Below are 22933 nucleotides of genomic sequence, written 5' to 3'. Positions count from 1 at the left end.
GCTAAGAGACTGTCCGTCATGTTAAACAGCAGCCAGGCTTTCAGAGTGGATTGAAGGGGGCGAGTTCAGCCCACCCATTAGTCCCCCCGTCATCCCAAACACCCTCTCCCGAATTGATTACCTTCCTTTTGCTAGGCCTTGTCTGTCTATCTCCTCCAGCACCCACTCGTGTAGTTTCACTGTCATTCATCAAGACACCAGAGACAAGGACCTTGTATAGCAGCATACTGTAGAACTGATCCTACTGTACACTGATCCTACTGTAAATCTGTCAAACTGACTGTCAATGATTTCCACAGCACATTTCTTGCATGTTATCCTGAACTACACAAGCAAAATATGGGATACCATGTAGTCCGGTAGTACTAATATAGTCTTTAACCATCCCCGCCCAAGGAAAACGTCTTTTTTTGTAGGTTTTTGAGTTATGAGGTTACCTCTGAAACGTTGAAAGTTGATCTGCTCTCCATCTCTTCTGTAATGCTTTATTGACTCGGGGACTGGGGATTTATTTTATTTTTTTCAAAATATTGCTCCAGCACTCCATCTTCCACGCAGGAAACAATAGCTATAGGCTTCATAAGCAACCCAGTACTGGAGAAAACATAAATCGAATCAATCAACTGAAAAAAGTTGGGAATTTCCTCACTCTTTTGACAGCGCAGAAGGAAAAAGAAGAAAGACAGGAAAAGGCCCTTCAATTTAGGGGCTCCTGCTCTCTGTAAGGCGCTCTGCTGGCACAAGAACTTCTCTTGGCTTCGGGGACAAGCAGAATCTATCAGCTGCACTGCAGAGTCACCGGGCTGGCTCTGATCCTCCAGGGACTCTATGGTAGTGGCACTTCCTGCCAATATGGCACCCATTGTGCTCGGCTGTCAATACAGCCATTACGGCTCTCCACTGTAGGAGTCCTCCCACTAACATGCCTGCTGATTTGAACAGCAAAGGAAGTGGCTTGAATGCATACAATTTCTGAGTGCTGGTGTTCTCGGGTATAAAAACCAGTGACCATACACAATAGATGAACCTTCTGTAACAGCTTGGAAGAATCAATCAATGAATCAATCACATCCATCTACCATGTTCTTCAATGGAGGCAACTGCAGGTCAAGGAAGGAGGGTTCTTTTGTTCATTGCCTGACCAAGACAGATGTGAGGCGTGTACGTTCATTGATGAAGAAACTGGCTGTGGAGGACTGCTTTCATCCAAAACGCAAGAAAAGGGACAAAGTAAGGGGATCTTTTTAGAATGTTCATTCGATTCAAACTGTTTGGCGCATCATTGAGTTTCTGGGGGAAATCGATAAGGAATTCTTGGAAGTGTGACACCATCAATTGATTCCATAGCAGCACACGGCCTTGGAACAGAGGATGGTCTATTTGCTGGGTGACTCCCAACAAAGCTCTCAAATCCCCTCTGAACACAAACAGAAATCTGTCAAAAGTTCTGCAGAATTCCAAGAAAGCTCCCCATGGCCGGGGGTCTATACAAATGCTGTAGCTTGTACCCTCCCTCTTTGATGCCTAACTTACCATTTATTCCTGTGTTTATCTGACGCTCCGTTACTATATCCCGTCGTACTTCAATCAAATCAAAAGAGACCCACACAGATATCTTTTCAGCCTTCAAGCCATTTTAAGTTTTTGTTGTTGCATTGGAACAATTTGGGGATATTTCTACCCATGTAAGTTCCACAACCTAATGGCTACAAACAAACAGAGCTTGCCTGCACATTCACTGATCATCTATTATATGGAGCTCAGTGAAAATGCTCTCAGCCAATAAATCTTGAGGTCCAAAATGAAACATCTGGTGGCGTTGGGAGGACTTGTTTGACGTATAAGCAGACTTAAGGAGTGGCCATCTCAGAGGATGATTAAATCGCTCACAGACACTAAGTGCTCTCTACCAGCAATACATTACACACTTAATTATTTATCCTTGGAGAGAGAGCGAGAGGGTCCAAACAGAGGCTGGGCGTGTGCTCGTGTCTTGCACTCACAAAGAACACACCACTGCAGAACTGTCTAGAGGTTCTGCAGAGGAGTAAACCATGTTTGATTCTGTATCCATGAGCATACAATTTCAGTGGGATTATATGATGTTTCAGTCCCTAGAAGTCTGAATCTGAGAGTTGGTGAATTGATTTGGTGTTTATTATCATGGAAGCAGTTGGTAATACTTCTCAGTAATTTCTATCCAAGAAGGTTTACAACAATTCCATCCCTCCAACTTTAGGGCCATGAAATTTAACTGCCATAAGGATTCAGTTGAAAGCTGCTGATCAAAAGATGTTGAAGGAGAGGTTGTGATCGGAGTTCAGGGACAGAGAGTCCATCCGCTTTTGATTCGTATGGCTTTGAGCTACAAAAAGAGGATATCAATCTCATTAATCCTGTGGCTAAGAGCATTTAGCCTGATCATAAACCATTGAGGCTAAAACACGGCCATGATCTTAATACACTTAATACACTACATTATAATCAGCACAGTCCAATACTGCAAAATGTTGCTCTGTGAAATATGCCACAGTTTCATTTTACGAGGAGGCAGCCTCCTTCCTCCTATCTTTTTGTTGTCCCTAATTACAAACACTGTAAAACGTCTTAACAAATAAAACACCAATCAACTAAATGAGGTTTGGGTACTTGCACAGGTGGATAGGTGCATTCGATTTTCTCTTTTTCATTAGAACAATGGACCAATCAATGGGGACAATGGGGCCGTTCTGTGAGGCTAATCAGTGGATTTGTATGGATGCCACAGACCTTCCAGGCCCCTATTTAAATGTTTGCCAACCGAACCTGATCTGAGTGCATCTGAGGTTTTTCACAGCAGATGCAAAAGAGAAGGGAAAGCTCCCTCCTCTTTATCATCAGCACTGATCTAGAAGTCGTCTATATATAGTGCGGGCTGTAATGAAAAACTTACACATTGGGTCAATCCCTCTCTTCGGGGTATACTCTCTATACAACAGGGGAAACAAACCCCACAGGGGGCCAGTTAAATTAATTTGCATCTTCTCGCGAAAGACTCCGGCCAGCAAAACGCCAGCTGTTCCACATTACTTCACAACAAAAAGGAATGAACCAGCAAAACGAACTCTCCACAGTGAACTCGATATAGCCTGCACGGTAATGAGAGAAAGAAAGAAAAACATTCAGTAGAAACTGTAATTAGAATGGTTCACTGAAATGGCAGGATTGTTTTGAGCGTTGGACTGAAAACTGGTAATTTTACAATGAAAACTGGTCAAACTCATTTTTGTTTGACCTGTCAAGTCAATAAAACCACATATGCAGTATCGCTCATACCCTGTTGTGATCACTGTGTGCAGGTCCACCCGTGGGAGCGACACAATGGCTCCTTAAGTGTTTACTCCTACTGCGCTGGGACTGGCAGGGCAACGACAGCCCCGCCCCTCCCCTCCCCCTCCCCTTCCCCCTGTGGCCCCTTCTCTTCCAGCAGCAGGACCCATCTGCTTCCAGCACGCCATAGGCAGCACAGGCGGACTAGCACAGCAGATCACTAACAGCAAAACCGCTGCAACATTTCTTACTATTACTTTCATGTTTCAGATTGGATTCGGAAGAATTTAGATTAAGCAATTCTTTGGGTATTATTACAATAATATTAAAGTGCTTTTTAAATATTTTTTTCAATGTTTAGATACGACCACATAAACTGAGGTGACTGATTATTCTTGTTCTGACCATTATCGAAAAATAAAACATGTAGGTTTTCAGCTTTGTTAAAAAAAGAAACCAAAAATGAAGCGGAATGCATAGCAACCCTTTTAACTGGGATAGTGTTGTAGTTAGTGTCAGTCATGGTGTTTCTATAGGGTGTGTAGAGGGAGAATCTCCCAACATTCTGGTTTTGGATCTCAATCCCCGGTCTTCATTGCCCGCCAATCTGTTCTTATGACCAAAATAACTAGGCAATAGTCAGCTGAGCATGAGCAGACACTTAATGTAGCAATGACACAAAAGCATGCTCAGTGAGCACAGAACAGATTACAGGTCAGCACAGTCAGCGCAGTCACCGTAGAAACGCATCTGTTTCACAGACAGGTCAGGGCATGTGCACCCCGCTGCAACATTCACAGACAAATGAAACTGATGAACACACAGCTTATGGGTCAAATAAGTCATTAGTCTTACACAGACAAGCAACGGGTCATATGTTAGCCAATGCATCAGTTCAAGATAAATATGGACATATGATGTGAAATATGGTCTGTAGTCATATAGTAATCTAGGCTGCAAGGTACATTTTGCTCATCTGACTCCATTTCCCTCAATTGCTACAATACTGGCTTGTCTTTTCCCAACTGTTACTCTGAATACATCACCATGCCAACAGTGTGACTTCCACAGGCTTGATGGTGATGGTGATCAATAAATAAGGTCCAAGGCCAGAAAACAAAACAATGGTAAACTGTCCATGGTAAACAATGGTAAACTGTACTGCAGCAATCCTACTGTCGTGGTTTAGGGTTTTTGTTTACTTAGTTTCATGGTTTCTGGTGTTTAGTTTACTTCCTTGGCTGCCATGTGATTTTGTTTACTTAGGGTTACTTACTTACCCATGTGCTTCTGTTCCTTGTGTCACTCTCTCCACCCCTCACCTGATTCAGTTTATCTCGTTTATTAGCCTGGTTATTGTCTGCTTTGACTTCACCTGCCCCTTGTTGTATTTAACCAATTACGTCCTTATCCTGCTTTTTCGGTTAGTACCTGTGTGTTTGCTTTTTGTTATAAAAAATGTCCTTTTGTTATATTCACTTGCTTCGTGTCGTGCACTTGGCTCCAGCTCTACTCCTGCAGCGTTGCACCTACACAGACCAGCAAGAGCCCATTATGATCCTCTTCTGGTTCGCCTCCTGATGGGCTACTTGGAGGATAAATGGTATCCTCCTCCGAGGGCTAAAAGCTACTCATTCTGCGTGGCAGAGTAGCATTCTTAAATGTTTGGAAGGACCAGAGTCTCACGCCCTTTGCTAGTGTATCCCCTAGGAAGTGGTATAAGTCAGGCTGGAGACAACCTTTTACCTTTAAACAAATGCCAACACTTTAATCTGAAAACTTGACAGCAAGGCTACAGTATAAAGAGGCACAGCAAAAACACCATTGGAAGAGTTAAGATACCAAGCCAGCTGTGTCTTTGTCTCTTCTTAACTATATCTCTCCTTTTATGTGGTCCTATATATAGACATTAAAGTGACTATTTTTGTTTTCCTAGTGGCATGGTGTCATTTCTTCACACACACATACACACACACACACACACACAAACAAACGAAGACACACACACACACACTGGCCTCATGACTGGTTCACACAACAGTGCAGAATTGTCCATGTCAATATCAAACCATTTCTCAGAGCCAGTGACCCCCTGCATATGTAGTAGACAAAGACTGCTATGGATCTCCTTATGAAACAGGCTCGGGTGTTGTTCGATCCGGGTATGCTTTAAAAATCCTGTGCACAGAGATGTCTTGTTTGTCCTGCGCTGTGTTGAGAGATGCCCTACATTCCACCTCACTCTTTCTTTTAGAAATAGCCTACTATTCAGTCATTTATTTCAGCATGACAGTTTCCTTTTAGATTTCTGGTGAGATTGTTTAGTTGGATTGAACCAGCCAGGCCGAATTCACAGTCACCCTAAAACGACAAGGCTGTGGAAAGACACCCAGCTATGCCACAACGTTCAGCATGGCAAGAAGATGGAAAGTAAAGGCCCAGTCCTTCTAAATCACTGTCAAAGGGCCATCAAATGACAGCTGGTGAACCGAACAAGGCCAACCAGGTCAGCACACACTGAATAAGTTAATTCACTGCAGGCGACAGTGGTACAGGAGGTAGAGAAGTCGGTTAGTAATCAGAAGGTTGCTAGTTCGATTCCCTGTCGAAGCGTCCTTGAGCAAGACACTGAACCCCTAATTGCTCCTGATGTGCAGTGTGCCATCAGTGTAAAATGTGTATACATCCTTGTAAGTCGCTTTGGATAAAAGCGTCTGCTAAATGACTAAATGTAAATGTAAAATGTAAGCTAAACATTAAAAAGCCACCGATTCTGTACACTTTCCCTTTTTCTCTTACTCTCTGTCTCACACAGACAGAATGAAAGTACCTGAGGAATGAGGCCCGTAACTAGAACCCAGTGGCTCAGAGAGAGACAGTAGCACTACGCTCAAGCTTCTTCTTTGCACTACTGTTGCGCAACATTTCACAGCTACTGTATATAGCCATTCCGCCTTTAAACTCCTTAGTCCATTGCACTGTTGCACTGTTTGTTTGTTTGTATTGTATTGTATTGTATTGTATTGTATTGTATTGTGTTGTATATTTTGTGTAAGCACACTGAGAGTCACTTTACCAAGTCAAATTCCTTGTTTGTGCAAACTTACTTGGCCAATAAAACCTGATTCTGATTCTGAAGCCGCAGGCTCAAGTTACAGCACCGCCCCTCTGTCCAGCCTACCTGACGTATTCATCCAGGCATTGGCTGCCAGGCCTGTCCGAGACGCTCAGCAACACTGTGTATCAGTTGTAGCCGATATCGTGTGGCACTTAATGTGATGTATGTCATGGGACAATTATATTACAGCTAATGCATTTTTGCAAAGGAGATTACAATGAAAACTGAGATGCGGACAGTGTTTATATAAATCAGGTGTAACACACAATGTTTTACACCAGCTATGCTGTACAAAAAACTTCATCAGGTAGTTCTCTTGGTGTATATTCAAATAAGGACAGGTCAATATCATATAAATATTCGGCTTGCTATAACTTGTAAAAGGAAGCATTCTGTGCCTCCAAAGCAATACCCACTGAAGCAGGAATCTCTGGTTCTGGTGTACCTGGTCTCACACCCCACTTGGACACATCCGTGACCAGGGGCAACGCCACAATTACCAGTTACCTGCACGGGATGGATGTAGTTGCAACTGGTAATGCATTTTCCTGATACATTCTGAACCCCAATTCTCTATCGTATCACCCCCAAGAGGCCAAGAGGTGAAATCTTGACCAAAACATCTATTCAGCACAGATCTATGACCACCAACCATAGACACAGGGCTGTTCCACTTAAGACGTCTGACTTAAAGTGAAGACTATGGTGGTTTCAGGAGTGAAGGGTCTCCGCTGATAGCATTCCCCATTTCCATAGATTTATGACTGGGAGGCAATCAGGAGGAGGCCGATGGGTCTTGCCAGTAATGGGCAGCCTTCCAATTCCTGAGACGGACTGTGACGTGACCCTCACCCTACTTAAGGGAGCGCCTCCATCCCTCACGTTGTTCCTCATGGCACTTAAAGTCAAGGTTGTTGAGTCTCTCCAAGGTTTTATGCATTAGTGCAATGAAGACTAAAGACGTGGAAGCTGTTCAAAGTGGTAAAATTGAGCTTAGCCTCATTACCGTCTTATTTTCAAATGACTGCCATGAATACCAGCTCACTTACTCAGAGGGGGCGTTGTTCTATGTAAGAAAAGAGGTAAGCATCTCACAACGAAAAAGAAAGGGAATGTTTTCTTTGCGTTTCAAACACACTCAAATGTATACACGCAGCCAATATCGTTACATGAAAACCGAATAGCCAGAACGCCAAAAGCAGTTGTCTATTTCACCAGAAAGATTAAAACATTGTAGTTCTGCTTTTGCAATTGTGTTAGCTTGTGTTTTTTCTAAGCAATGTACAGGGGTTCCTTTGGTTTATGTTCCTGCTATTCAGACGCTTTTGGCTACACTGGAAGAGATTACATCATGAAGAGTGATCTGCATGCCTGTCGATTGCACAATCGTATAGTGTGCCTGGCGTGTTCCGGTTGCGCTCCAGCATCTTAGTACAGTGTAGCCCACACTAGCATACACGCCCCGGCACAAACGGGATCGAATGATTTAATTTAACTTTATGTCCATCGACACAATGTTTCCATCGTAACAAAAGCCAAAATGGGCAAAATCCGGTGTGTAGTAGGCTACCACCCTGTATGAATACAAAAATGTTTTACGCTACACAGAGATGATATGCACAGTTTCTCAAAGGACAATGGGAAATGGCATTTTAGGGCAAAACATGAAATGATAGAGCTGGATTGTCGCTTTGTTGCAAATTACGCTGTTTGTCAAACAGTGCTATCTTGAACATGATTTTCTTATGCGAATCGCCCATATTCAGGCATTCTATACAATACTGAACAGCACTGCCAAAGCTATTTTTGCTACTTGTAATGTTACTCGTTTGCCAGTGATTAAGCATGATGAAAAAGACAATCTTGAACAGTGTGTAGTGGGGAAAATCGGACAGTGTGCAGTGGGGGGAAAGCGCTAAAACCTTACATTTATCATCTTCTGTTTAAGCATTTGTAGCCTGTTGAAAAACCAGTTCACCATGGACTTGCTTTCAACCAGCCCTACGTGTGGCATAACGATAGCCTAACATGGCAACATGATGAATTCAACTGAATATCCAAAACAGCAATTTCATTAAAAAAGAAAATTTCGTCCGCCTTGTCGTTAGCCTACCTGGTCTAATGGAAGGTCGATAATTTCGCTTATGGGCTGCAGCAGACTGGATCCAGTGCATGCAGATATGGTTTCAGTAGCCATGGTTCTGCCAGTGTTTGGTGGATCCTTGTGCAACCCCCTCCAATGTCTTTCTGTCAAAGCGAAGGCTCCCACTGCCTTCTCATAAAACGCTCCCCTCTCATCCACCGCCGCTGTGTCTGTGATGCCAGAGCGTCACCGGGCGGCTTTTCAAGCTGCGCCTGTAGCCTAACCCGGCTGCCCCCCAGTGTGTAGGCTACTGTGTGGCCTACAATATTTGTCTGTGAGATTCGCTCTCTGTGTCAAGTATTCTGACTATTATTTGGGAATATACAGTTATTTCTGTTTATGTAATCCGTAGGCTAAATAATTGTGTGCACTCTGCCTTACAGCCTTGTCATAGTCCACATGTCTAAAAACCATGGCAGTTAAGACGTCACATCACAATTCGGCGTATAGCTTAAGAATTTTTGTCATAAAAATATTTAAATGCCTGAAGATTACGGATATGACAATGAATAAGAAAAAATATGAAGAGCACTCTGATTTGAACATACAGAGACATTTTGGCAGATGTCCCATACATGTAGGCCTACTAAGTGTGACATAGGCTGTAGAAAGATTAATTATGGTTATTTTATTTGCAGATTGGTTAGAGTAGTAGAGTAGACTAGTTGACCATGCAACTCCTACACAGGTGTTTCATGCCTAGTGGAAACCCTTAGACCCACACGGAACCTGGATTGCCTAAATAGGGAAAGAAATGTTGTTGGGTCCCTGAATCCGCAACCTTTTGAATCCGGTCTCCGGAGTGGAAAGATTCGAACCCGCCAGCGGATCCGTGTTTGTGTGGACGCCGGATCCACACTTTTTTTAACCCGATGACTCAATTGCCCCACATGAACGCCCCACGCCCCGCCTTGCAAACTCAGCCTGAACCCTTATTAACCCGGCCTGTTTGAGTCCTGTGGTAACAGTGATTTCAGGCGGTAGAGAAGTCGTTCAGCAATCGGATGATTGCTAGTTGGATCTCGACTTCTGTCTTTATTATGCACATGTTCCATGAGGTCTTTACAGCGTTTGTCAACCACTCCGTTCCGCTCCAGCGTTTCCGTTTAGACGCAGATTTTTCTTGACACGGCTCCGTGTGGATGCGATAAAAAAAAGTACCGTGTGAGAAGGTGAATTTCCTCCCTTCTCACTGGAGCAAGAAAAGAGCTTTTGGCCCTTTAAGACACTGACTCCCCCACCGTAATGGTTGGTTCCGTGCTCCCCACGTCAATGGTGGGGTCCAATTTAGCCCAAGTGGCTGCCCTATTTTAACAGGTGCCTCATTGGCATGAGGGAAGGACTGGCTGAGAGAGACGTTTTCAGAGAGGCATGAAAGAGCACCAAAGAGGACTGGTTGAGGCATGAAGGTAAAACACTTCCCTGATGTGAGGAGAAGTGTTTTGGGTCTAGATGTGTGGACACCGTTTGCCTTGTTTTGTGTGCCTGGTTCTGTGTGCCTTGTCTTTGTGCCTTGTCTGTATGCCTTGTCTTTGTGCCTTGTCTTTGTGCCTTGTGTTGTACCTTGTGTGTGTATGTATGTATTTGCTATGTGGCCAGTATATGTACTTAGCTTAAGGTTAGTGTCTGTGCCTAGGTTTGGGGCCTGGCTGGGGCCTAAGTAGGACAAGCAGGTGCCCAGGGGGCAGAGTACTGAAGTGCCTGTGAGTACAGCCGGTATGTTTGGTTTGTTTGTTTTATTTCATTTCATGGGTACATGTGTTGAGGTGCTATAGAGCTCTTGTTAATAAATATTTATATTTTTGTACGGAAACACCACCATCTCCGGCACTCTTCTTCCTCACTACACCACCAAGTCCAGTCGCCACATCCCAAATAACATGGGAGACCGTCGGTCCTTCACACACCGGATCCAAAACAAAATCCGGACTCAGGCAATCCAGGTTCCGTGTGGACGTGGCCTTAGAAACAGCTGTGTGGTTATGATCGGAAGTTATAGCAGCTGAATGGAGTTTTGGTCTAAAACCTAAAAGCATACAAAAACCTTGCACACACCACCAACCCAAATAGCAAGCATATATCAGTCCACCGGTGGATTTTGGTTGGCACCTTACCATCATATTTGATTTAACTGTGCGTGGATATTAAAAAAATAACTGCTAGAAATAACTGGAATTTCTAAATAATATCCTTGTCATAGTCTATTTAAAATATCAGATGTTGGCTGGTACTAGAAGGCCCTCAAGGTGACAAATGACACAGTCAATTAAAAACGTATGTTACATACTGGTAGATAATATCTATAAAAATGTTAAGAGTTGGTGAAAAGAAATGTAGACGTATAAATGAATAGAGAAAAAAAAAGTTTTTAAAGCAAGTGGCAAAACAGTAGGCCGGTGGACCAATGAGCAAAAGACTAGAGGGCCACCAGCTCTGCCCCCAGTGGGCTGACAGTGGTCCACTGGCCTTTTGCTCCCTGGGAATAGCCCAGATGTTACTAATCAAATCCTGCTAACATGCTAACTGGTGTCTTTTGGTGATACATTGGCCGTGCTTTGAAAGCTTTTCTTAAATTTTCGTGGCCACATATTGCTCATCCATGATGCCTAGTGGGAACAACATGTGTGTTTATGTCCTTCACATGACCTTATAGCCTACCATCAATAGTATGACTCCCTCACTTTTAAGCCACATGTTCTGTACCTGGTAAAAAAGCTGAGGCTAAAACGTGCACACTAGATTGTCATTGTTTTAAAGCTTCGTGCCACTGTCTAGCTGGGCTAATTTAGTTGCAGCCTTGGCACATCACCAGGAGAGGTCACTATTACTGAAGCTTCAAGTAATGAACCGATTTTTGAAACAATGTGCCTAATGGTTCAATGCTTCACCAAAGCTTCATTTGCCCATCACTATTGATTACTGCAATGGGCTGTTCACAGGCCTTCCCAAAAAAAACCTTAAACAGCTTCAAATGATACAAAATGCAGCAGCCAGAATTCTTACAAAAACAAAAAGAACTGACCACATAACCCCTATACTGAAATACCTGCACTGGCTCCCAGTAAGTTACAGGATTGACTTTAAAGCACTGCTGCTTGTTTTCAAGTCACTTAATGGGATAGGGCCAAAGTATCTATCTGACATGTTTCAGCAGTACGTACCACTCAGATCTCTCAGATCGCAGCATACGTTTCTATTAGTAAAACCCACTGTCCAAACTAAACAGGGTGAAGCAGCACTCAGCCACTATGCGGTTCACCTCTGGAACCAACTTCCAGAAGACATTAAAAACGCTCCAACTACTTTCAGTTTTAAATCTAGACTAAAGACCAAACTTTTCTCAGATGCCTTCTGCTAACTGGCCATGAACAGTTCCTTTGAAGTATTATTGCTTACTGTAGTAGACTAGTGATTGTTATTATTCTTTTTATGCTTTTATTTCCTATATTTTACTATTTTTATGCCTTAATGTTCTCATGCTTTTATTTTCTATAATTTACTGTTTTTATGATCATGCACTGACCTTTTGCTTTTTTTTTATTTTTTATGTGAAGCACATTGTTGTGCATGTATGTGAAGCACATTGAATTACCACGCTGTATGAATTGTGCTATATAAATAAAATTGCCTTGCCTTGCCTTGCCTTGCAGCGTGGAATCTTATTGCTACATGAGTGTAATAACGGTTTTGTTGATATCTGTAGGCTGCCCTAGTGCTTAATACGACGTTGAGTCTGTAGACTGGGCTCCTACAGTAAAACTCGGTTGTCTGAAAGGTAAGCCCATTTCAGAGGCATCACAACTACGAGAGGATAGGATAAAGTCAAGAGACGGTGAACACAGACGCTCAGACGGTGTAGGGGCCTTGCTGGATCTCCATGAGTCAGCTGAGGACCCAGAATCAGAAGACATCACTGAGATTCTACATGTTCGACAAGGTAACATAATTGTATTAAGAGGTGTAGCCGGTCTCTTGAATTATAGGATTATAAGGCAGACATGACAAGTACAGCAATGTATGTTAAAACATTGAATTGTATGAATGTAGACAACTAAGAAGATAACTAAACAGCGATTCACATCATACATCATTTGGAAAGTAATTTGAATAACTAGTCTCTCCCCCCACTACCATACGTCAGTATTGTAGGCAACATATAACTAATAAAGATGATGATACATTTATTTTTTTACAGGCATGAAAACTGCAACTCTTGGGTGTGAAAATCGGATGGAACGAGGAGAAGACTTATAATTCTCCGAGCACCTTTCGGAACGGAAGAAAAAAATGGTCCCTACTAATGGTGAGGATAGGAACATATCAACTGCATGGTGTTGACATTGGAACTGCACCGACCCTTAGTATTTTTAAAGGTACTGGGACTTGAGGTAGAGAATGACCTGCTAAGAGAAGAGAATGAGAAATTGAGAAATCATTTTATGACTCAAGTTATGCCCCTAGTTGGTAAAGAGGAGTCCATACAAGTAAGTGGCAGTTTGCCCTGGATCTGACGCCAGTAGTTATGAGTTTGTTTCAGTCTCAGGGAACCAGTCACTTCTTCCAACTCCATAAAAAAGTCCCTACTGCTGCCTGTCTTGTCTTGTCTCGGATCTGGCTGACCACAGACACTTCACCTCAATAATGCAATCACCAGGTACTGTGCAATCTGGAGTTTCACCAGCAGGCCGCTGGCAGTCAGGAAAAAGACTTCTGCTTTACTGCTGCCAAGACCAAACCAAACCAGTTGCTTGCTGTGATCTGTGTCTTGCGATGTGCCAATCTGTCATAAACAAACCCAAAGTAAGACAGAGAGTTCACCTAGACACTTTGTTCTCAACAGCTGGCATTAGAGTTACATGGCAAGACCCTCTGCAGCCAGCAGTTGCTACAACTTCTCTCAGTTTCAAGTTCAAGTATATCAAGTTTCAGAAAAGGTTGAGCAGTTTCAATAACTAGTTTTCTTACCATAATGCATTCTTTGCTTGTCCAACTGTGGCTCCCTCAATCTGCTGCTTTCCCTGATCGGTGACCACAAGCGATGGCCGCACATAAACCTGGGCATAACCTGGGCTGGTCACCAGCCCATCAACTGTCTTGATAGTGTCTGATATTTATGAAAACATTGTTGATTTCCTTGTAAGTCAATGAGGTTTCAGTGAGGTGTCCACATACCTCTGGCCACATAGAGTACAAAAAAATCCTTTTAATTAAAGCCGACAGTCTGATATCTGTGATTTGCAAAGGTTTATATACATATTTGTGTAGTTTTACTCCCGTGTCAAGTTTAATATGTTGTGGGTCTAAACTATGTAATATTTGTTTTCATTGTACAAAATTGAGTGTGGGACGACTTTACCCTAGCTGAATTGTCATTGATTTAATGTAATTTAATTGTGATGTTTATGTTTTTTAACATTGAGGGCATCAAAGTACAAAAGACAGAAGTCCCAACTGAGGCGTTTCTGGACTTAAAATCCAACCTGTCCCAGTAGAAAGCCCAAGTTGTGACAAGGTTGCCAGTGCCCATCCCTTGTCCGTCTGGGTGACAGGTCTTTTGATTCCAGCTGAAATAATAGTATAAAATGGGTAATGGGTAATAATTGAGATCATTTCTATTGAGAATTCTATCTCAACAACCTTTTATTAGCAAGTCATTTATAGCACACCTTTAAACTCAGCTTTTAAAAACTCACACTATACACTACAGCCTCTGGGCTCATGGTGACCCAGACACCAATATATTAATGAGACACCAGGCCGATGGTCGTCCGTCGGCGGGCGTCTGGACCTAGTTTAGGGAGACGAAAAATATTGAGGTTGTGGTTTTTCAAATTGTGGTCCAATGAACCACGCAAAGACTTTTTCGTGTAGCCAATTATAAAAATAAATGGTTAAACAAATCTATGGGTTATTTCAAAGGGTTAATTTAATGTAAACACATGGCTTATTGATATTGAGGCGACAGCGCTTTGCGCTTTGCGACCTCAGCCACGCCCCCTATTTGTTAGAGAAAAGATTAGATAGTGATTAGATTTGTTGATGGTTAGATTTCAGCATGTACTTTTCGAAAAAGAAAATGAATGTAGGTGTCGTATTGCACGCTTTCATCATTAGATTGTGTGTAATGTAATCCCTTCTCATAGTTTTTCTGGATGGTAGTTGAACAAGATGCAAATCAAGTAAATTATTATTTTGCTTTGTATCGTGGCACGTTCTCTTGACGTCACACAGTGAAAAGCAATTATTGTGTATTGTATCTTCACATATAAAACAATAAGTCAATAAGTCGTGGTGATTGTTTTTCCCATCATCACCTCAAGTTGTGTTTGCATTTCAAGATGACATGAAATCCGCTCCATACCCACTTGAAACATACTGAGATACTGTTGTTCAGTGATACACCTCCCGTACTATAGGGAGCAGTGCTTATCATACGCTTTGAGTGCTCCACTAAAACGAGGACAGAGAGAAAGTATCCGCCTTCAACGACAAATGTCATTGGATAGCCAGTGTACACATGATCGTATTTTCTTGCGTGTGGTGGTCACGTTGGCTACATCATGAGTTTGAAGTAGCTAACGCTTTGAGAAGTTTGTAAACAAATGCGTAACGAAAATGGTAAAATGCGTGGTACAAGGCTGTCCGAACCGAAAGGACAACGGGAAAGAGAGGGGAACAGCGAACAAAAGGTTTTTTAGTTTTCCTCAGGACCCAGGTAGGGTTAAAGTGTGGCTCGCTGCGCTCAGAGAAACAGACAGGGACCCGTCCGAGTTAAATGAAATATGCGAGGACCATTTTCTGGCAGACCATATAACACCACAGGGGATAAGCGAAGATGCTATTCCACTGCCACCGTACTTGGTCGGACCTCTGGGGTCCAGCGAGTCCTCCGAAGGCGAGCTGGAGGAAGTACCTGATTCCTTGGCTGCACCGGTAACATTATTATGGACCTCAAGTCCCTGACTTCATATCAATTGCAAATAAGCTTACTACAGTCTGTCGCATGTACCATGTGGGTTAAGTTTGCAAGAGAAAATGTTGAAAGCTGGAAATGAGATATTCATTTAGGTTTGGGGTTGTCATCAGGGAGCAAATGCCTTCGGAGGAGGGAGTTTTACGTAAATTCACGTTGGTTCATTTGGGATATGTGATTTCATCTGTCTCTGTTGTCCTCTGTTTGATTTTAAATCTCTCCTCCCCTTTAATACACTGTTTCATGTTGCAGATTGACTCGGATGATGATGATGATGATGGGGAAGAGGTTGAATATGATGAGGAGGATGAGGAAGAGGAAGATGATAGTCTTACCCATGAGAATGAAGTGGATGATGTGCAGAAACCACACACACCTCAGAAAAGGTTGGTTGTCCAGAATTTCAACACATGGTCTTGAGCAGTTGATTTGTCCTTTTTTCATTGGGCAAGCTTTCATCTTTTCAGTAGCTGGGTTTTAATCTAAAATTTGAATGCGAATGTGGACCTTTCGACCATTCTTTAAATTTGCATAAAATAAGTCCGAAATCGACTCACTAGACGCGCACGCAGCTATGGGACAGAAAGCACTTAACGGCATATCTACAGCCAAGCTTCAGAGCAGAGGTGACAAGTTGTTGTTAGGCAGTGAACTGCCAACCGCCAAAAAGATGGATGGGAAATATTTAATATTCCAAGGGGGTAACATGCTTTTGCCAAGAACAGAAAAAGATTATAGATCCAGGCCATTAAAAGGGAGAATTTGTGCAGCGCACACTTCGTGTCTGGTACGCTTCTGTTTGCTAACATTAGCCGGTTAGGTAATGAGTAAGTTAGCACTGAGTGGCATTCATAACAATGATGTCTAGACTAAATACTATTAATTTGGTTTAGTAGGCCATAGCCTAACTAACTGGCCAACTAAATCGTCTGTCTACTTGGTTAACGCTAACGTTGGCTATCGTAAGTTTAGCTATGTTGGTAAGTGGTAACTGTATGACTAGGTAGGTTTCTTGGTTCAGACTGAAAATCATACAGAAAAAGGTAAACAGCTAATATTCCAGGTTTTTCAGTTTTCGTTAACTCTGAATTAACATTAGTGGTTGTTTTTGTGCTATTGGTGCTCATTATGGCTGAGCGAGGACCTGGTTTGTAAAATACTAAACTTAAACAATTAGCCGAGTTAATCTTTTCGAATTCACATTCCCAAGTGCTTTATTGGCATGGAAAATAGGCATTTGTATTGCCAAAGCAGTCTTTCTTTTATCAGGAGAACTGTCCCTGGATTGTGTTAGTCTAGATTGTGTTCCATCTGTTTTCTCCTCATAGCACCCGAGACCCCATAGCAAAGGTGGCATGGTCTGTTTCTTGTCAAGTATGGCCATTTAGTCATCATTTGTATTTCTGTAGCCTGCCGGGGTAGGTTGTCTAGGGTAGGCAAATACGCGTTATGGATAGGTTATTAACTAAAGTGAGTGAAATCATGATCTCATATTATCGGATGTATGATACTTACCCTTCCATAAATGTGCATTTAGCTGTTGGGATGTACCCAAGATCTCTATGCATGTAAACCCAGGCATCATAAGGGTTAGTGTTTAGGCCTTGTCTTGGGCTAGGTAGGACACCTGCCCTCAAAATGCAAAACTTTGATCCCGTGTCATAAAACTTTTTTTTTTTTGCACACGACCACAAGGTACGTAATCATATGCATCTAAGGATTTGTATGTATGCAGATTTTCATTTGTATAAACACTGGTCTTCTCTATGAGAGAAATGTATCGGGCCATATGATTGCTGACCACTTGGCTATATCTAAAATCCATTTGTGGTCTGGAATAGTGCAGGGATCTGGTAATTTCTCACCATAACTGAAAACTGATGTATTGATGTAATCGGTGCAGTCTGAGCTATAGCTTCCAATGTAATCAGTGCCAGCCATTTCCTCCCTGCCTCAGACCTAGCCAGCTATCATGTGTGCGTCACATCTTGTGAAGTATGTTCACAGTAGCTGGCGTTTACATGTGTGTGTCTCGTCTTGTACAGTATGTTTACAGTAGCTGGCATTTACATGTGTGTGTCACGTCTTGTACAGTATGTTTAAAGTAGCTGGCGTTTATATAGCTTATTTATGGCCTGCCACATTAAAAAAGAAAAATCCTTTCACTTAGTTAGCTTAGTGACGCACTTTACCACCATGCTCCTGATATTGTCAAATAAGAAGAGAATAGACAGGCTCAGCAACCAGACCTACAGTGGCTGGCATTTAAACATGGCAGGCCGTAACGCAGCCTTGTCCTTGTCGTAAACGACAAATAACAAAACCGTCTATAGCAGGGGTGTCAAACATACGGCCCGCGGGCCGGATACGGCCCACCAGGGGGTCCAGCTCGCCCCGCCACATGACTTTGCTAAGTGTGAAAATGACAGAAATACATAAATTGCATTTCTATAAAAGTAGCTTAATACATTTCAAGAGTTGTGAATCAGAATGTCTCTTAAAGGATATGGAGGTTTATGAATACAAACGTTTTGTAAGTTTTTTTTTAATCGATCCAGTAATTGCTTCAAAAACAGCGTAAATGCGATGTCTGCTCCGGAGGCAGAAGCGCTCATTGCCACAGGCAGCAGCACTCGCTGCTCGCTTTGTGACGCGTTTGACGTTTGAGTTTTTGGTCTTTATGTTTCTAGTTTATTGTAGAAAGACCTTCAAATAGAGTCTATCATCCAAAAACCTTCACCAATAATTTAAACATAGAGAAATATTGTCGTTATGTATGCGTTATTATACTATGATTTTACTGGTCTGGCCCACTTGAGATCAAAGTGGGCAGTATGTGGCCCCTTAACTAAAATTAGTTTGACACCCCTGGTCTATAGGGTATAATGTGACTAAGGTTGATGGAAACGGGTGTAATCAAATGGCTTTTGTTGAGATTTTATTATGTGTTTGTTTCTTGCCCTGACAACCTCAGGTTTTGGACACACAGCTGTTCAAACTCCTCCTTTGATAAGGACAGTGGCTTTTTAATACACATAAGATGGTGAATGGAAACGCATAAATCTGCTTAACATATGTAAATGAGTTGGAAGGAAACCCAGCTGGTTGCATTGATAATTAACTGAACACACCTGTTCTAGCTAATGAAGAGTATTTTAATTACACTGATTTAAGTCAGGTGTACTTGCAGCCAGTTGCAGACAGTGTAAAGTGTTTGCCAAAATCAGGGACAGTCAGGTTGAGGTTGAGGTTCTTTTTTTTTCATCAGTAGACAGGTTTTTATTGCGAATTCTGATTTGTGAATTTTGACCATTCCAATAAGAAATCCTGAGTGGGAACACTGGAAATTCACTTCAAATCTAAAATGTTGAATAAGAAATGTATCTGCGGGAAAGGTGTGGATGAACTCCCGATCACGTAAGGTATAATGTGACTAAGGTTGATGGAAATTAGTTTATTTACATACAATTGCATTTGTTGTTTGTATTATTAGGTGTATCTGGTGAAGTTGCCTTGACAAGTTTTGAACACAGCTGTTCAAAGTGATGTTTTTAATGTACCTGTGTTTGTTTTGCATGGTATTAACACAGCAACATCAAAGTCCCAAAGATAAATGCTGAGGTCCGGCAAGGTGAGACATCTCTCCATAAGTCACTCTGTTTGATATGAAACTACAGATTTGTTGTGTTGCTTGTGATTTTGAATAAAGATGCTGAGGATATTTTAATTATTCTTTACGCTGCTTTCTTTGGCCTGTCTATCAGCTAAGTGATAAGTAGTCTCCAGGCTGGTTAAAGAAGGTGAAATCTTAGAGTGCGTACATTTGAGTTGAGCTCCTCTGTTGGTCTTGCACAAGATAAATTGCTTAACTTATTAGAATATTTGCTTTGCTGTACATCTTTTAAAATGCATAACAGTGTTTGTTGTTGTTGTTGTTGTTGTTTAGAAGGGGAAACGGTGCGTTTTGATGTGTCGCTAGGGCGATTGACACACCTCTTCATGCGCCTGCTGAGTGCCGCCCCCGACGGAGTTCTCGATCTCAACGAGGTCGCGCTTAAACTGGGCACGCGCAAACGCAGGGTGTATGACGTCACCAATGTCCTCAATGGAATCCACATGATCCAGAAGAAGTCCACCAACAAGATCCAGTGGGTGTAAGTGTCATCTCGCATTGAACTCACCCAAATATAAAGGTGTCACATCATTTAGATACTTACATTGTGGACAGGTCCTCACCAAAAATGAGTTTCTATTGTAAACCTCATCTGTCCAATTTCATTTGTTCTTCCTAATCTCCCAACTGGTATATGCTGGATCCCCCTCTCCCCAACACCTGTGTCTGTACATCTGCATGTGTGTTTGAGAGCTTATTGTTGTTGTTATACTCTGTGGGATTGTTGTGTCTTTTTGGGAGACAAAACTTTTGTTTCGTTTTGTATATACATTGTCTCGCTTTGGGCTACCTGTTCTGAAAATACTCCACCTTCTTAGGCTGTGTTTACATTGCAGGTCTTGATACCCAGTTCTGATTGTTTAACTATATCCGATTTTTTTTGACTGCCTGTTTACATCTTCTTTTAAAAGTGACCCATATCCGATACCTGTGTTTACACTTGTTTAACACCCCAAATCGACCCACATACGCGGAAGAAGGTTTGGTTACCCAAAAAAATAGTAAACAACCAGCCGGCACTGGCTATGGACACAAACGATATAGTACAAGCCATTGCTTTGTAAATCATCTTTACAGGTCCAAAAAACATTAGGCATATTTTAAGGCGGCGAAGAAAGAGGAGAGCCCTTATTGCAGCCTGGGCCTTTGCGGCAATGGTTTCTGCCACATCGGTTCAGAGGGATGATTTACCAAAGATTTAGAAATGATATACCCGCCTCAATCCTCTCTGAATTCACCAATTAACAGTTGTGAACGTGAAAGTAAAGATACGTCATTAAAATGTGATAGTGCATTTTCAAAAACGTGCGAATCAAAATGACGGAATATCCAATCGGTCCATTTACATGAAAGTCACACTGGCAGGTAACTGATTAATGTTGGATGAATGAGGCCTGAAATGGATCTGAGTATACTTATCTGATTCCGTGTGCTTTTTTTTCCCGTTTACACGTTGATAATACATATCCGATATGTGCCACAGGTGAGCAAAAAAAAGCAGTTGGAATTTGGGTCACTTTTACCAGGTAGTGTAAACGTAGCCTTAGGCCAGCAATATAAGTTGAGTCTTGATTGTTGAACTGCTCCTGTGCCTGTGGTGTTTCTCCTGCAGGAGTAGCACCCCCATTAGCAGCTTCAGCAGTATGTTCCGGGCCACGCTAAAGGAGGAGGTGGTGAGCCTGAGGACCATGGAGGAGACGCTGGACAACCTCATCAAAGACTGCGCCAAACAGCTCTTTGCCCTGACTGATGACAAGGAGAACGCACAATATCCTCTCAGGCGCGCGTGTGCGTGTGTGAAAATGTTAGTTTGACAAATGAATAGGTTGTTAAAATTTTTATATGCATTCGATATGTGTTCTTTGGAGTCAGATTCAGTTGTCAAAACTTTCCATGAGGGTGAAAACCTTTTGAAGTTCCACTCAAAGTACATCTGATGCTGAGATTATGGGGAAGTGTGTACATAGCACTAGGAAGCACAATACAGCAATACAAAAGAACAACCACCAATGCGGAGGTCATAAGAGGTCCGTTGGGGTTGGTGTAAAATGATGTTGCGGTGGGTGTGCCCATCTCCTTTGCATTGCTCTCTTTCTTAACTCCTGGCATCACAGTGGCCTATGTGACTCATGAGGACATGTGCCACATAAAGGCCTTCCAGGAGCAGACCCTCATCGCCGTCAGAGCGCCCGAGGAGACCAAGCTGGATGTGCCCCTGCCAAGGGAGGTGAGCTGTGGCTGGGCTTAGGAAGCTGTTGGTATGGGGTGATGGGGTGTGAGGTTTAGAGGGAGGTGCTCAGCCAGCACCTGGTGCTCTACTATAGGGCTTTCTTCACCCCAGAAAGCCCAATGCAACTCTATGTTGTTATTTTCAGATAGGCACAGGAAGTTCATTTTGGAAATGGTGTATTTTGAGAATTAGGGTTGTCTCACAACATTTAAATCAAGTTATGTTTCTCATGGCCTTTTAAAGAACCATTATGGTGTTTTATTCTTTTTTATGTAACCTCTGACCTCTGCTCTTTGCAGGACGGCATCCACATGCACCTGAAGGGCACACAAGGCCCAATCCATGTGCTGACGTGCGAGATGGCAACGCCGGCCTCAGGCAACGTCAACAATGAGAAGGCTGGAGGATTTCTGTCTCTGGAGGAGAGCCGCATACACACTGCTCCGCTCCAGACAGGTGCGATACACACACACACACACACACACACACACACACGTAATGCAATAATCATTAAAGTGTGCTTGAGGCCATTGTACTCCTGGACACCCTTTAAGTATATAGAATTTTATATATACATAAAACTTATCTTTCTCTTCCCCCTCACCCTCTTGTACTCTCCTCCTTCTCCACTGCACTAGAAGCTACATCTCCCCCAGGTCCAGTCCAGAGTGCCTAAAGACTGCATGTAGACTGCAGATGCAGTGCACTTTGGAGATACACCTTAAGATCTCACTCAGGCCCCAGCAGTGAAATAAAGTAACGGGGTTGTTGTTTTTTTTCTCTAGGTGCATTTACAGGGATTATAAGGCGATGACTCCCTTTCACTCTGCTAGAGACCAATACAGAGATAATACAAAGTGAGAGAAGCTAAACCCTGAGAGAAGTATGCAATGGCTACATTAGACAACACCAGTGCAAACTACTGGCTTTTACAAATACAGAATACTTTGTTTACATAGAATTTGTATTAAACCAACTGAAGGTATTCTTTGGGAAGGTAAAGTTGTGTCATAGAAAATCACTCCTCTTCTTGAGACATATGTTTGCCATTTTCATTGATGGAAATATGTTTGTTGAGATGTCTGAACTGGCGTCAGACTATATTGAGGAAGTGACCACATTGAGAAACACATGCACATATCTGATGTTCAGAATTATGCAGGTTTCATTTTATTTGAAATGACATTGAGCATTAAGTAGATTAACAGATTATGAGTCTTTTATATTAACTCACTGTTTCAGATTGGTTTGCAATTGGGCCCTTAAACGGTAAAACATTACCAGTGATTAATTATAACCTGTGATTAATGGATGTTGGTGTTCTACTTTGGCACATTCCTTGTCAGTGTCTCTTGTCCTTTGTCCTCATCATGTTTCATTTTCTTTTTTCTCCACTCAATAAACTAAATAGTACTTATCGATATCTGCCCTGAGCTGTGTCTGGCATTTTGTAATGAAACCTACGTGTACAGCGGTGTCTCAGTGGG

The 22933-nt window shown here is 42.3% G+C and overlaps 2 protein-coding genes across 3 annotated transcripts in view; one reads left to right on the top strand and one right to left on the bottom strand.

The window, feature by feature from the left end:
- mboat2b (membrane bound O-acyltransferase domain containing 2b) overlaps positions 1 to 8954 on the bottom strand; it is a 39565-nt gene extending 30611 nt beyond the window's left edge. The window contains exon 1 of the mRNA XM_012820958.3: positions 8541 to 8954. Coding sequence (XP_012676412.1) covers positions 8541 to 8624 — 84 coding nt within the window. The 5' untranslated portion in view covers positions 8625 to 8954. The remainder of the gene's footprint in view (positions 1 to 8540) is intronic.
- A 6118-nt stretch (positions 8955 to 15072) lies between these two features.
- On the top strand, positions 15073 to 22874 carry e2f6 (E2F transcription factor 6). Of its 2 annotated transcripts, none has more exons than XM_031581173.2 (8): positions 15073 to 15503; positions 15796 to 15929; positions 19134 to 19174; positions 19490 to 19697; positions 20829 to 20984; positions 21329 to 21443; positions 21746 to 21902; positions 22232 to 22874. In XM_031581173.2, the coding sequence occupies exons 1-8, from the start codon at positions 15186 to 15188 to the stop codon at positions 22258 to 22260; spliced, it is 1158 nt and encodes a 385-aa protein (XP_031437033.1). In that variant the 5' UTR covers positions 15073 to 15185; the 3' UTR covers positions 22261 to 22874. The 2 variants fall into 2 exon arrangements, with proteins under 2 accessions (XP_031437033.1, XP_012676453.2); XM_012820999.3 differs by having other exon boundaries at positions 15074 to 15503; positions 22085 to 22874.
- Positions 22875 to 22933: the final 59 nt, after the last annotated feature.

The sequence above is a fragment of the Clupea harengus genome, chromosome 15, assembly GCF_900700415.2.
Source record: "Clupea harengus chromosome 15, Ch_v2.0.2, whole genome shotgun sequence".
Lineage (NCBI taxonomy): Eukaryota > Metazoa > Chordata > Actinopteri > Clupeiformes > Clupeidae > Clupea > Clupea harengus.
The sequence above is the reverse complement of the archived record's forward strand: the minus strand, read 5'-3'. Positions and strand labels throughout refer to the sequence as shown.